The 14,950-nt window shown below is 47.2% G+C and overlaps 1 protein-coding gene across 1 annotated transcript; it reads right to left on the bottom strand.

Moving 5' to 3' along the window:
- Positions 1 to 5,857: 5,857 nt before the first annotated feature.
- NKX6-1 (NK6 homeobox 1) lies at positions 5,858 to 12,182 on the bottom strand. Its single transcript, XM_034958536.3, has 3 exons — positions 11,498 to 12,182; positions 9,618 to 9,790; positions 5,858 to 7,494 (listed from the first exon to the last, which is right to left on the bottom strand). The coding sequence occupies exons 1-3, from the start codon at positions 12,165 to 12,167 to the stop codon at positions 7,234 to 7,236; spliced, it is 1,104 nt and encodes a 367-aa protein (XP_034814427.1). The 5' UTR covers positions 12,168 to 12,182; the 3' UTR covers positions 5,858 to 7,233.
- Between the last annotated feature and the right edge of the window lie 2,768 nt (positions 12,183 to 14,950).

The raw sequence follows: 14,950 nt of genomic DNA, 5'->3' as shown, positions 1-14,950 counted from the left end.
GTTTTCAAAGGAAAGGTAAAAGGGGCAAATTCCAAATGCTCAGTCCTAACTTGAAACTCGGTGAAAAGTGAAAAGAGACTCTTTATATCTCTTTTCTTTCCCTGAGGTTTTTGTTTGTTTATATCTGTGTTTTTTATTTGTTTATTGTTTGTTTGTTTTTACATTTCCCATCATCCAAGCAGGCAGAGTAATGTTGGAAGTGTGTCTCTGGCCGCATCTTGTGGGGAGAAGATAAGTAGTACTGGCTTGTGAACCAGATCCAGGTTCTGTCCATGTCTGAGATTTCTTCATGGGAAGCACCAGTTTTGATATATTTAGCCAAACTACACAGCCATATTACAAGATATAATCATCACCTCTTATATTTGTATGTCACTTTATAAAGACTTTTTGCTTTTGGGTTTCACAACAACTTTGTGAAAGTTTGATTGACGTAGTTGTATAGAGGAAGAAATGTCTGGGATCAAGTTACTGGCAAAAAATAGAAACCAGTGCTAGGGCTCAAGTTTTCTCTCCCTAATGAAGTTAACGGTGGTGCTTCCTTTCATACCACATAGTGTCAGTCTGGTGGCATTTTCAAATGACTTTAAGTAATTATGAAAGATGCCTTCTTCAAGAATCTTTACTTTCAATTGACTACTCTTTATCCAGAGAACAAAGATAGGTCTATTAGATAGGGTACTGCTTATCTGTGCTATGTAACAAATTATCCCAAAATTTAATGGCTTAAAACAATAAACATGATCTGACACAGTTTCTATGGGTCAGGAATCCCGGAGGGTTCAGCTGGGTGATTCTGCCTCAGGGCCTCGCATAAGCCTGCAGATGCCTCAGTTCCTCACCACATGGACCTCTATATAGGGGCAACACTGCAGCTGGCTTCCTCCACATCAAGTGATCTAAGAGAAAGAACAAGGAGAGTAACCTACACTGTATTCACTAGAAGGAAGACACTGAATTTAACCCATACCCAAGAACACAGGAATTAGGATCCATCTTTTAAAGGAAGAAATAAAATAATTTTTTAAAATATTCAAAAACCACTTCAGGTAGTCAGGCTTTAAGGTTTACATAGAAGAAATCCTCCTTTGCTGTCTTAACTTCTCTTTCCACTTTCACTTTGCATAATCTTTCCCTGGTTGCACAAGACAGTAGGGCTAGAGCTAAAGGCAACCTGAGACAGGGCCTTTCTTGATGGTGCTACTGCTGCTGCTGCTGATGATGATGATGATGATGATGATGGTGATGACAACAATGATGGCTACAACTTTCATAGCTTACTATGTGCCAGGTACTGTTCATATGTATTAACTCATTTCATTCTCCCAATAATTCTATGAAGTAGGTGCAATTATCATCCCTAATCTACCTGTGGAGCCCTGCTCTCAATCACTGTATGATCTCTTGATCATTGTGATCTTGTGGCAAGAATGAAAGATTCTTTATACCCTCTCATTCACTTGAGACCATTTGGTTTTGAGAATAAAAACTGGCAAATCCTTACAGACCAAGTAAAGAGTACAGAGAAGGAAGAAAAATCTAGGGTCAAAAAAAAGTTTCCAAAATTCTTTTCAAGAGCTGAACCATAGCATAAAATGCAAGGACCAAGGCTGGCAAATGATAAATAGAGAAATTACTATAAACCATGGACTCCTGTATGGAGCTCAGATTAAAAGCATGAAAATTGGTTGAATGCCTTTGTTTGAAGATGATTAGACCATGTGGTAATAACTAAGTCAATGGATTTTCAGCAATCTTAACTTTCTGTGGTCTATCCAAATAGATTTGTCCCAAACAATTTATTGATGATGGACAGTGTTTTCATAATTAATTCACCCAACGTCCCAAAAATAAAATTATATGTTACAAAGGTAAAAGGAATTTATATACTAACTTCTTTCCTGAATTTGATATATCTGTCCCTTATAATAAGTAAATACATAGGATAATTATGCCTCAGAATTTATTTTGGCTTTCCCGAGGTAGACATAGGGAAAATGTTATACTAGAAGGGTGGTAAGGTCCCTCTGAAAAAATACATGCACTTATTTAAATTACATAGTAAAAACTCTTTCCTGACAATGGGGAAGCAATCCATTTTCGAACGTATCTTCAACCAAACTAGCCCTTATTCAAAGTATACTAAAATAGAAACTCTGAATGAAGCTTCTACTTCAGAATTCTGGCCACCCACCAGTAGATATCAAACACCATGCAGACATTATGCTCTACTCTGTAAAGTCTTCAAGTGTGTTAGTCAATAGAAGTGGCTGCTTTGGAGCATGAGAACAAATGATGCACATCTAAACATTTCATCTTTGGGTGACCAATGTTGGATCAAAGAGGAAGACTAGAGAGTGAATCCCCCAGGGTCTCAGATAAACTTTCAGTTTGTGGAACAACTCTAAGCCAATCTCTGGAACACTGAAGTCTCAATTTCAGGAAAATACCCTATTCCTTAGTCATCCTGCTCAAACCATCATTACTCCCAGTCAAACTTTCCATTAATAGGCTGGGAGAGAGGGTTATAGTGCTGTGTTTTCTATAGATATTAAAAGGGGCTACATTAGGGAGAATATGTTTCTCCCTAAAACTCACAGTCTAAATGCTATGGAAGAAAAAAGTGCACACTTTCCTGTCAAAATAAAGGAATAAAATAATTGTCCTGAATAACTGGCAAAAAAAAAAAAGAAGTCACAAGAGGAGGAAAGAGCACTTTTTGCTTGTTATCTGTGTGTATGGTAAGAAGGAAGAAATTTAGTGCAGAGAAATTTGTTCGAATTAACATAAAATAGAGTTTACAGAAGAAATCTACCACTTACCTTTGTTGTTACTACAAGATCCTATTGTCAGTGATTAACAAAGGAGCCATTGTGTCTTTAAACTATTCAGTGCTAGGAGTTCCCTAGTGGAATTTCACCTCTCGTGTGTGTGTGTGTGTGTGTGTGTGTGTGTGTGTGTGTGTGTGTGTGTGTGTGTGTCTGTCCCTGCTGATCATCAACTTAAAGGAAAGGGCAGTGTGGATCTCCCCAAGTTGATGCTGGTATAATAACGTACTCATCTATTAATACACAATATTAGGCTCCAAAGGGTTGCAAATGCACCCCGGTCTCTTTTCCAAGAAAAGCTGGCCTGCAGTCCAAACTCCCTACCCACTGAGCAATGAGGAAATTTCTAGAAGAGAATCAGTGATTTTCAGTTCCCCCTCTTCCCACTGTCTCTGAAACAGGGAAAGGAATAGTGTATTAAACTGCTCACAAGCTTGGAAAGCCGCTCAACACACCACAGCTTCTGGGAAGAAAGGCATGGAGCTTTAAGTTACAGAATCCTGAATGTGAACCAAAGAGAAAATTACTCACCAAGTGGAAGAATTGAGCCTGGACTTTGGGGCCCAGAAAGAGAACTGAGTAGATGCAGCGAATGCTGCTGGGACACCTAAGACACAGGTCCAGGGCCCTTCTCTTCTACTCTATATCTCCCATGCAGCCCCATTGCCTTTTCCTTTTTAGGAAAAGAAACACATACCAACAAAAATGAAAAAGCAGTTTTACCCTTTCTTTCACCACACACACACACACACACACACACACACACACACACACCCCGTTGTTTTTGTCTGTTTTCTACTGTTGGCATTCTGATGCCTGTAAGATTTTTAAATGCAGTGGTCCATCAAGCCACTTGCTGTGACTTTTTTATTTTTAAAGCATGACCCTGTTAGCTGTAATTGTTGGTTGGCAGCCTTAATCAGACGCTTGTGGTTGTTAACGCCATAAAATTTTTGAACCGAAATGAAAAATGATTCTTACTCTCCATTACTTAAGCTGTAGAGTGTCTCCTCAGTTTCCCCACAAGTCAACCCTTGTGAAAATCTGTTCTTGTTGCACATAAATGGAAATAAACCAAACCAACCAAGAACAAGGGAATTAGGGGTAAGATGTCCCCCTTCTCTCTCATTCTCAGTTTTATGGGGCCAGTTGCAACTGGGGGCCAGCTGGAGTGCTGCGTGGAAGTAAATTAACTGGAAACCTCAAGCCACTGCTGCAGTCAAGTAGAAAAAGGAGCAAATGCCAGTGCAGCCTGGCCCCAGAGCCCGACTCTGACTGCCACCCACACACCTCAGAGCACATCAGTACTCAGGCTGGCAAGCTCACACACCCGTCCTTCCTCTACAGATTTGCCTGTGGAGTGGAGTCCAGGCATCAGCTTTCACCCTTCTCAGATGCTCAGAATGGAAAGGTGAAGAGCACAGAGGAACGCTTCCTAAGGGATTTGCGAGAGGTTTCTTCCCACACCTCTAACTTGGAATAAATGCTATCAACCTGTTTACTTTTTGAGAAAAAGCTTCAATCTTAGTTCCAAGTTTTCTGTGACTAGTACTACTATATTACTACTACTGCCACTATTACTGCTATTATTATATTCTGGGCATAACATTCTAATTATATTGTGATTTTTTTGTGTTTTTTTAGGAAGAATAAATAAATAAAAAGTTGCTTGGCTTTTCAAGGCAGAGGAGGGGTGAGTAAAGGCTAAAAGAAATAAAGTAGAAAAAAATGTTCTCATTTTCAAAAATTAAATGATAAAGTACAGTTGCAGGACAATAGGTGATGTGTCCTCCCTACCCACCCACCTCTGTCCTTTTATAAAAAGGGAAAGAAATATAGAGGGAGAGAGAAAGGAAAAAAGGAAGAGGAAGGAAGGAAGTCAGGAAGGCAAGAAGGAAGGCAGGAAGGAAGGAGAGGGGGAAGGGAATGGAAGGAAGGAAGGGGGGAGGAAAGAAAAAAGGAAGGAAAACAAAAGAAGAAAGAAAGAAAGGTATTGTTCACAGCTAAAATAGAAATCATCCCAGCACAGCAAACCCTCCTTCAAAGTAGCTGCTTCTCTGAAGGACACATACCTTAGTCATGCTAAGAAGACGGAAATTCAGAAGAGTTTGAAACTCCCTGAGAACTTCACAAACTAGAAAAAAAAAAAAAAAAAAGAGGACAGATTTTCAGCCTTTCTGTTAAATCATGCCATTAGCATTGCATTCTACAATAATTTCTCTTTAGGCAATTTCATTTTGTGGAATTTGTGAAAATTTTAGTTTTCAACTATTTTTTACTTTCAAGGGAACAGAACAGATCTATACTTTCTTTAGCCTGAAGAATCTACTGAACTCTATTGATTTTTTTTCTCTTTGAACACAAGCTCATTAACCCGAAACACTAAGGAGGTAATGATATTTCACTGAGCCTGAAACCGAGTGTCTAAAAACAAAAAGATCCCAAAACAGTGATACAGCCCTGGCCTTCCCAATTTTTTTTTCTTCAGATTCGGCAGCTGGAGAAGCTATGACATTGCTTTCTTAACCCTAAAATATTTTTACACCAGGTAAAGGACGCTTTCTTTAAATTCATCTTTCAACAGTAATGTTTAGTAAAATCAAGGCTTCTGTCTTTCCACAATTTCTGCAGTCTTACAGCTACAGGGGAAGAAATATTAGCATCAAACAGCAGTGCTACTCAACCAGCGAGCTCCGCTGCCTCCTCTACGCTAATCGAATAGGGGCTGACTGAGGAGCTATCTTGGATATATGGAAATGAGCTCTTCCCAACTGCCCCCCAAGTCCCTTTTCCAGGGACTTCCTGGAAAAGGAAAAAGCGATCAGGAAGAAATTAGACAACACAGACATCAGAAGCAGCTAGCTAGCTAGACTAGTCTCTCCAAGAATCACCATGAGTGGGGCTGCATTTATTTTATTTTCCTATCCAGGAGAATGAGAAATGTGACATCACTCATCCAAAGAAAAAAAAAATTAAGTAACAGCTATTTCACCCAAGAAACCGATATACCATTTTTTTGTGTGTGTGGTCTTGACTTTTATTATTTGAGATCTCTGATGAGATCAGATGATCTGTACCCTTTCATTCAAGGCAACAGACGTCTTCAAACTGTTTTTTTAATTTGATTTATCCTTTGAAACAGAAAGTGCATTACATTTAACTGGTCTTGCAAAGGGGGTTTTCTTCTCTTTACAAACCGAATTCCTTATATAAATTAATAAAGGTTAAAGATGCTAATATATCACCATTATTAGCTGTAAAAAGAAAACAATTTACATATTCTATAGTATTCTTATGATACAAAACACTTCAAATTCAATTACAGTAACTAAATGAATTTTTATGTTTCAGACCCAGAGCGGTTGTAACAATTCCCACCACCTACTTTAACACGCATTTTTATCAGAAAGGAGTTAAATACAAGCTATTGTAGCCCCTCCCTCCCCAATATTTTATTTAAATCACTAATAAATAGCAACAAACGACTGTGCAATTTCAGAGAGGAACAGGGAGGCAGGTGAGAGGCCCTCCCTGGTTCCCACGTCTACCACTTCAAGTCCGGGGGGCGGGAGCGCAGTGCAGATCCAGGGGGTGGGCAGGGCAGGGCAGGGCGAGAAGAGGTGAAGGGCAAAGGTGAGATTCTGCAAATCCAAACGGGAAAGAGGAACGAGAGGAGGGGACGGAGAAGGTGGGGACATTCTATTCTACGCTTCTCAAATTAAGTTCAAAATAAAAGGGAAGGTGTGGCTTGAGTCGCTCTTCAAAGGGGAGGAGGAGAAGGAAGAAGGTCCATCTTTTTATACGAAATTCAAAAAAGCATTTTACATTTTAAATATTCACAATAAAGTAACTTCTAGTCAGTGTAACTCACGATTTATTTACAAAGAGCCTTCAACAGGTTACTTTAGTTGCACAGCAGTGTGTGTGGGGGGGGAAACGTCCCTCTTCCCATCGGTGGCAGCGCCCGCCCGCTTCGCTCCGAGGTCCCCCACGCGGTGGGCGTGAACCCTTCCACAGCACCTCTCGGCGCCCCCTACCCCGCCGCCCGCGGGGGCAAAATCTGGGGGCGAGGGGGACCCGGGCGCTGAGGCCGCTGCCCGCCTATGGGGACGCGGCTGGGACCGTGGCCCGGCTGCGGGTTTCAGTAGCGACATTTACGCAGTGCATTTGGTGGTCTTTCTTGCCTTATCAACCACGGAGTCTCTCTCCCCTACATCCCCTCCCACAACTTCAAGGTTAAAAAAATAGATATGTACATCTCAAAAATAGCAAAGGGTCCCCGCAGGCAGGGCCGGGTCCTCCGGGCCCCGAGGAGCGGGCAGGCGCGGCGTGAACGCGGTCCCCGCGCCCCTCGCGGCCCCAGAGGTGGAGGCCGGAGCCGGGAAGGTACGGCGGGCGGCGGCGTTCAGGATGAGCTCTCCGGCTCGGACGCGTGCAGTAGGAGGCCGCCGCCACCGCCGCTGCTGGACTTGTGCTTCTTCAGCAGCTGCGTGATTTTCTCGTCGTCCGAGTTGGGATCCAGAGGCTTATTGTAGTCGTCGTCCTCTTCCTCGTTCTCCGAGGCCCCCTTGAGGCGCTCGGTCTCCGAGTCCTGCTTCTTCTTGGCCGTGGCCATCTCGGCAGCGTGCTTCTTCCTCCACTTGGTCCGGCGGTTCTGGAACCAGACCTGAGGGCGGAGAAAAGGGAGGAGAGGGGAGGCAAGGGCGAGGAATTAAACGAGCAGATCCAGGCCGTGCTACCACTCCCGCATCTCGATGGCCCTCCCGCGGCCCCCCGAAGGCCTGCTGCCCTCCCTCGCAACCCTCCCTTTTCTCGGCCGTCAAAGTCAGTCTCCGTCGCCCCAAGTTCCCCCTGAGTAACTGGCACCAACAAACTGACTGCCGTTGCCATAGCGATGGTAACACAAGAGTATTGAGGTTGTCAGTGAGCGAGTTCTCAAAAGTAAAAACAAAACTCGGAAACTTAAAAATGAGTGTCCCTAAAAGTGAGTTCACTTTCCTGCCTTCCAGTTTGAAGTTGAAAACTTTCCCCCTTCATGAAGTTGCCCCACAGTGGCTGTGATTTTATTCCTTATTTACTTTCTTAAATTAAGAAATTTCAAACAACCTGACACGTACTTGCTTTTCGGTATAGATTGTGGGGGGAAAGCACAGCATTTGCCCCAATTACTTCTGTTCTCCTTTTCACTTTTAAACATTTGTTTGTTTCACTTATCTCAGATCTGAATGTGTACAAACATGGTAGATAAAAAATATCCTCCCAGTTTTTACTTGCAATGTATGGTGCACTTCAAAAAAAAAAAAAAGATCTGTTAAAATACAAACTTCAAATCGCCTTTAATGTTCTTCATAAACCCAAAGTAAAGTGAAGGCTAGAACTACCATTGGTTATTTTTAAAACGTGAAAAATTGTCAATTACATTATTTTCCACAATTGGCATGTCTATTCTTTCAAATGTTATTTTAACTGTGTTCCTGCTCAAGACATTTAATACAAATATTTTTAAGCTTATTCATGATGTTTGACACATATTTTACCTAAAGCATCAGCAAGAAGCAACATATTTCCCAAAGATATTGAATTATCCTCCCTTTATTCTTGTCCTCCATTATGTATTTTATCTAGAGAATCAGAATTGTTAAGAAAGTGATGTTTATTTTCTTTATACAGCTATAATAATTCACTTCTAGCCATATAGACATATTTACGGTGAAAAATGAAGACCTCCAGATTATCGCAGTAGGCTCTGTACCAACCTACTGCAAAAAATAATTTTAACTGTGATGGTATCCTAATGGCCACATACAAAATCACTCCTGAAATGTATTTTATGATGGCTGTCCAGGGGGAAATACACTAGCCAGCAGACATGGCTAATGTTATTCCTACTTAATTTAAGAAGCAACAATAGAACTAATGAAAACAGACTTACACCCCAAAGAAACAAACATAACAAACTGAAAAAGAAGGACAAAAGAGACTATTGGAAATATAAGAAACCATTAGATTGAATTTACCCAGCTTGTTTAATCCCTTTCTTTTTTAGGAAAAAATTTCTGAAATTTGTTTCCTTGGAAATATACTATACAACTCAATTATAAGGAAAGTGATGTTTTAATTATAAATTGTTGTCATGAATAGTGCAAATCCTAAATCTGTTAATAAACTTATTTTAAACCAAATTCAAGCCTATAATTCAGTAATAATCTTGTCAATTCATTTGTAAAATTACTATTCCAAAGCGATTGCCTTAAGCTAAGCTAAAAAACAGGTTCATCTATGGCAAGTGGTTAGATCCTGTGGATTTATTTATTTTTACTTGCAAATTAATACAGTAGCCCTGTAATACTGATCTACATTAGGAAATTATATAACTAGTGGAGACTGAATTGACAAACAAAAACTTGGATATCGCTACAGATAGGATATGTAGAAGCTGTCTAACTGGCCTGATCTATTCTCTGGGCTGATATTTCAGTAATGCCTTTATTCTCTAATAATGGTGAGTCCCCCAGCACATGCTGCTATCTAGATTAACCTAATTTCAAAGGCGGGGACTTGATTCCTTTTGTTCATCAAGAGTTTGCCCGCCTGCAAGACCCCAGCGCCTTTGTAGTCCCCACCCTCCTTCACTGCTCTCAACTTCTCCCCAAGCTCCTTGGATTCGCACCTCCCAGGCGACTGTTTGTTAGTTTGGGGGGTGTGTGTGTGTGTGTGTGTGCGCCCATGTGTGCACGCGCGCGCGACAGGGGCGGTACCTATCCCTCCAGGTATGCAAGGTCCACTCACCTTGACCTGACTCTCTGTCATCCCCAACGAATAGGCCAAACGAGCCCTCTCGGGCCCCGCCAAGTATTTTGTTTGTTCGAAAGTCTTCTCCAGGGCGAAGATCTGCTGTCCGGAAAAAGTGGGTCTCGTGTGTTTTCTCTTCCCGTCTTTGTCCAACAAAATGGATCCTTGATCTGTGAGAACCAATAAACAACGAGAGAGGGGGAAAAACAATCGGTTACAAGCGGCTGCACTAGGGGAAAAAAACGAACTCGAAAAACAATGTTTTGTGGGGAAAGCTCAGTCTGTGGCGGACACCAGAAGTGTAGTGGCGCTTCCAGACTAACGGCGCGTCTCCCTTTGCCTTTTTACATCCACCTGTTTTTTAAAAGCCGCGTGTTTGGCGCAGCAGTAAATACCTTCTGCTCAACACCGACGTCAAACAGCTAGGGAGCCTATTGCTAAAGTTTGCCAGAGCCTAATCGCAAGGCCCCATTAAATTAACGACTGCCGGAAAAAGGCCACTCTCGCCTCCTAATCCAGTCGGTGCTCGTTCGGCCCCGGAGCCTTTAAGTGAGAATAACTAGATTTTTTTTTTCCTTCAACGCTTCCCTAACCTGTGTCCAGGCAACAAAGGGGTCCTTGTTTTTGCACACAAGAGAGCGAAATCGCCCCCAAGTCTAACGTCGCTGCAGCCGAGGGGGGGAGGGGAAGGGGGAGGGGGCACAGCCTTTGTTGGCGGCCCCTAATACGGCCATCAAAACCGATACAATAGCGTCTCCCTGGCACCCCCACCAGGCCCGGCTGCCACAGTCCCCGGGCTTCCCAAGAGAACCTCCACTTGGCTTTCGCAACTTCCCGCAGTTACTGCCGCTCAGCCGCACTAAGGAGGTCCGGAGACTTGGAAGAAACTTCGGAGACTGGCTGAAAGGCGAAGAACCGAGCGAGAAAAGGACCCCAGGCTGGGCCCTGAAGTCCACCTGGAAGGCTGGGAGCCTCCGCGGCGCTGCGGCCTACTACCCCGAAGACTAGCGTGATCTTGGGGCAACTCAGTTTGCCTCAAGCAAGGTCTTTGCGGGATGGTACATTTTCCCCAGGCCGTGTCCCTTCATCTCACTCTTCTCCTGGCTCGCTCTTGTGTTAGGGTGTTGAGCTCCACGATGTCCCCAAATGTGCCCGGACGCAACGTGTGCCAGCCCCCAGAGTGGAGGCAGGTGGGAAAGCGCGGGCCCAGCGCTGGTGAGAGGCTGGAAGCGCTCGCCCTGCCCTGGGGACGCTGGACTGTCTTCAATGGGCTCACCCAGGCCGAGTGTACTAGGGCGGCGAGGGCGAAGAGGTGAGGTGGGGACACCCCAGGCGGAGACGTGCATGCAAATACACTCACTTCCCGGGCGGTGGAGGGCTCACCGCTGCCGGGCCTCACTGCTTCGAAGAGAGGCAGCAGGTTAGGCTGGCGAAGGCGGAATGGGGCGCTGGACGACAGGGAGGAGCCGGGAAAGCAGGGATGCAGTGGCCTCTCCTCCCCTCTCCTCCCCATCTTTCTAACCCAGGCCAGGCCTGCGGTCCTGGCCAGGCCGTTTCAGGAACAGCCAGGGCCTCGGACGAGACACACGTCCCTCACCGCGTTGTGGTCCACACGAACACACACACACCGGCTCAGCCCAGGCGTACTCAAGACTTAGAGAGAGGGAGGCGCTTGGATACAGCCACGCGAGCTCAGAAAAGCGAGAATCCCTTTCTGGAAGCCCTGTCCCAACCTAACTGGTGTGATTCCGGCGCTGTCAAACTACTGGGGCGGGCCACAGGATGGACCGAGCGGCATGCACACCAGGAGCCGCGACCCGGGAGTGGGCAGAACAGGCACGGCAGGCAGGCATCGGGGCGCGGGTGGTAGTACTCACGAGGGGTACAGGCCAGGCGTGCGTCCCTCCAGGGCGGGCTCTGCATCACTCCGGGCCAGAAGATGGGCGTCCGGCCAGGCAGCTCAGCCAGCGGCTTGGGGTACCGGCCCACGGCGGCCACGGCCGCGGCGCTGGGGCTGAAGTAGAGCCCGGGCGGCGGCGGCGGCGGGCTCAGGCTGCTAAAGCGTGGCAGTCCGGCCAGCAGCCCCGCCGGGGATGAGGCGGCGGCTGCGGCCGCGGCAGCAGCCGCGGCGGCGGCAGAGGCGGAGGAGGCAGAGGCGGACGAGGAAGAGGAGGAGGAGGAACCGGAGGGCGAGGCGGAGGGCAGGGCGGCCCCCGAGGCCACGGGCATGGAGGGCCGGCTCAGGATATCGTTGATGCCGTGTGGGGTGGCGGCCGAGAGCTGCTGCGGGGGGCTGCCGAGGGATGAGAGCCCCCCCGTGGCCGGGGGCTTCAGGCCGCCTGGGTTGTGGGTGCCCAGAGGCGGGGAGGGCGACGAGGAGGACGACGACGAGGACGAGGAGGAGGGGGGGCCGGCAGGCAGCGGGGGATACGCGGCAGGGTACAGCGGGGTCTTCATCTCGGCCATGCTGTGCAGGGCGGCCAGGGGAGGGCTGCTGAGCAGGAATGCGCTCTGCCGGGTGCCCTCCATTGCCCCCACCGCTAACATCCCACGGCCACGCCGGAGACCGTAGCCTTGCAGCGAGGGCGCTGGCTGGTGCCCCCCGCGGGGCTCAGAGGAGCCGGAAGCGCCGAGGGCGCGAGCGGAGAGGCACTCGGCGCGCCCGGAGGCGAGCTGCCAACTGGACCAAAAATGCCGCCGCCGGGAGTTGCTCGCCTAGCTGCGCAGCAGAGATGTCCAAACCCTCCACGCGGGAGGCGGCAGCTCGCCGAGAAAAGCAGGCGTCCCGGCGGGCTAGGCAGTCCTTTGGTTCTGCGAGTCCTAGATTCGATCCCTGGCTCTTCTCTCTTCCTCACTTTTCCTAGCTGTTCAAAGTGCGCTACTTCTCATCTTCTGCCCCCGGGAAATAAGCAAAACAAAACCCAGGCTGGCTCCGGAGAGTTTGTAGCAAAGTTAGTTGCCGAATCTCCACTTTGAAGTTGGAGGGTGGGGGTGGCTTGCTTTCTTTGGGGAGATTCAAAGGACGCCTTGTGCAGCCCGTGGCGCTCCTCTGATCTTACTGGGATGCTCTGCTCTTTCGGTCGCGCGGCTGATTCGCATTCGACGCTCACTGTGCCCGGGGAGAAAGCGCATCCAGCCCGCGGGAAATCTAGCCTCTGTGCGGGCTTCCTCCGCCCACGCTGCCCCGGGCTGCTGCGCCAGAAAGGGCAGTGCCACGGATCCCCGCGGCTCCCAGATCCTCACCTCCACCCGCCTTGCCCTCTGGCCCACGGGGCACTGGATTGGCAATATTGAAAAGAAAAAGGGGGAGGAAAAACACAGAAAAACAAAAGACTAAGTGTGAAAAGTCTGACGGCTGGGTTTCGGCGCCGCTCGTCAGTCCACTTCTGCAAACGGGCCTGGCGACCCCCGCCCCACCCCCGCTCCCTCTCTCCCTCTCACTCTCAGCCTTTGACTCTCCTCTCTGGCATTTTCTTCGCGGCTTCCCAGGCTTCGGTCTTCTAAGTCCTGTCCTCTGGCCAAACTGACCCTTTCCGCGGCTCCTCCGCTCTTTCTCTCCTTTCCTCTCTCCCTCCGGGCCTGACAGTTCGGATGAAGCTCTCAAAGGTAATAAAACATTTGCATCACTCCCTACCCCTCTTTAGCTGGGGGACGAAAGGGAGGGGGAAGTGGGGGACTAAAATGAGAACTTTGAGGGACGTCACTCCGAGGCTGCGGGGGCCGGCGAGCCGGGCGCAGGCCGGGGGCGTAACCACCGTGTCCAATAGCTCGCCGCCTCGATCCTTGCGTCGCCCCTGGGGCTCGCCCACTCGGGGGCGCCGCACCCTCTGATTGGCTGAGGCGGGCCAGGCGTAGGGCCGCGCCCGCCTAGTCCCCTCCCGCTCCCTACTTCTTTCTCCTGTGGGCGGGGCCAGGAGGGGCGGGAGCTGGTGAGTGGTGCGGTTCCGCGCTGGGGCCAGTGGCCGCCTCAATTAATTGTGCTAAATAAAATGAGAAAGGGGAGGGGGAAGCAGAGACGAAGAGGGTATTACTTTTTAAAGAGAGGAATAATGAAAACTCAGCCCTTTTATGGAAAAGCAGTTCATATTCTTCCCTTGCTTCCCCACTAGCCCGCTCGCGTCATCCTATCCCCTTCCCCCACCAGCTCTGGAGGGCGCCTCACCTCGAACCAAGTCTGGTCCCTTGTAAAACGGAGCTAATGGAGCAGGCAGCCGGCGCAGCCCTGGCCTGGCTCCTTCTTTTGAAGGGATTAATTAAAGGCCATCTGGGCTCTCCCAGAATTGTGTAAATTAATTTGTTGCTCCTTAAGCCTTATAGTTGTCCTTAATCCCCTTGTAGGCCAAAGGATCGTCCTCTTCCATCTTTCCACCTCCTGCTTTCCTTTTCTGTTCTTTCTCCTCCACTTTATTTTTTTTTTTCATTCCCGAGTTCCCCCCCGCCCGTCGCTTCCCACCGCGTTCATTATCATTTATGGGTTACTCAATTCGCTGAAAACTGAATCCGTTTAATAGGAATATTTATCTGTCAGATGATGTTTATACCTGAGAACAGTGAGGGAGTTTTTTCCCTTAACTTTTCTCCCTTTGATTATTGTTGTTATTTCCTTTGGGTTTACATGGGGGTAGAATCATCAAAATTCAGGCGGAAACTTTAGATACAGAAGTATCTAGGTACACCCTGGGAACTGTAAGCTTTTGAAAACCCTCTCCAAAACTCTGGCGCCTACTCTCAATTCTAGAGTTGCTATGGGAGATGGAGATGTACCAGCTCCTGGACAGTGGTGGTGGGATGTCTATCTAGAGTTTAGGAGTTGAAGGGTGGCTTCCTTTACTCTCTAAATTTCTTCCATCTCTGGCTGATCTTTACGTTCCCGACAGGGTTGAACTGCGGGCTGGAGAAGGAAAACCCTTTGACAATTTTGAGAATTCAGCATGTTAAAGTAACACACCATTGGAAGGTGGTCGCTACAGCAAATTTGGATGAGATCATTAATTACAATTTTAATGCGCAGAAAACAGAAATAAACGCAATAAATGGCTCAAGAATAAAACTTGATCAGCACCACCGACGGACGGAGTTTAGCTATTGGTGTCAAAGCGCTCATTTGGGTCCAAGCACGAAAAGCCAGGAGGGCGTACTCCGCTTCGATAACCTTCGTTTACTAAGCACTAGTTTTTAAGGGTCAGCTTGAGTTTGAGTCTGAAACTGGGGGAAGGAAGGGTTATATTTGCCAGTTTTATTTCCTTCTAAGATAGAAGCAATGTTATTTGGTCCTCCTCTTCCTTTATCTTTCTTCATTAACTTCAAGACTGGTTTAAATCTATTATTTC

The sequence above is a fragment of the Pan paniscus genome, chromosome 3 (genome assembly GCF_029289425.2).
Source record: "Pan paniscus chromosome 3, NHGRI_mPanPan1-v2.0_pri, whole genome shotgun sequence".
Lineage (NCBI taxonomy): Eukaryota > Metazoa > Chordata > Mammalia > Primates > Hominidae > Pan > Pan paniscus.
Note: the sequence above shows the minus strand (reverse complement) of the source record. Positions and strands in the feature narration are given on the sequence as shown.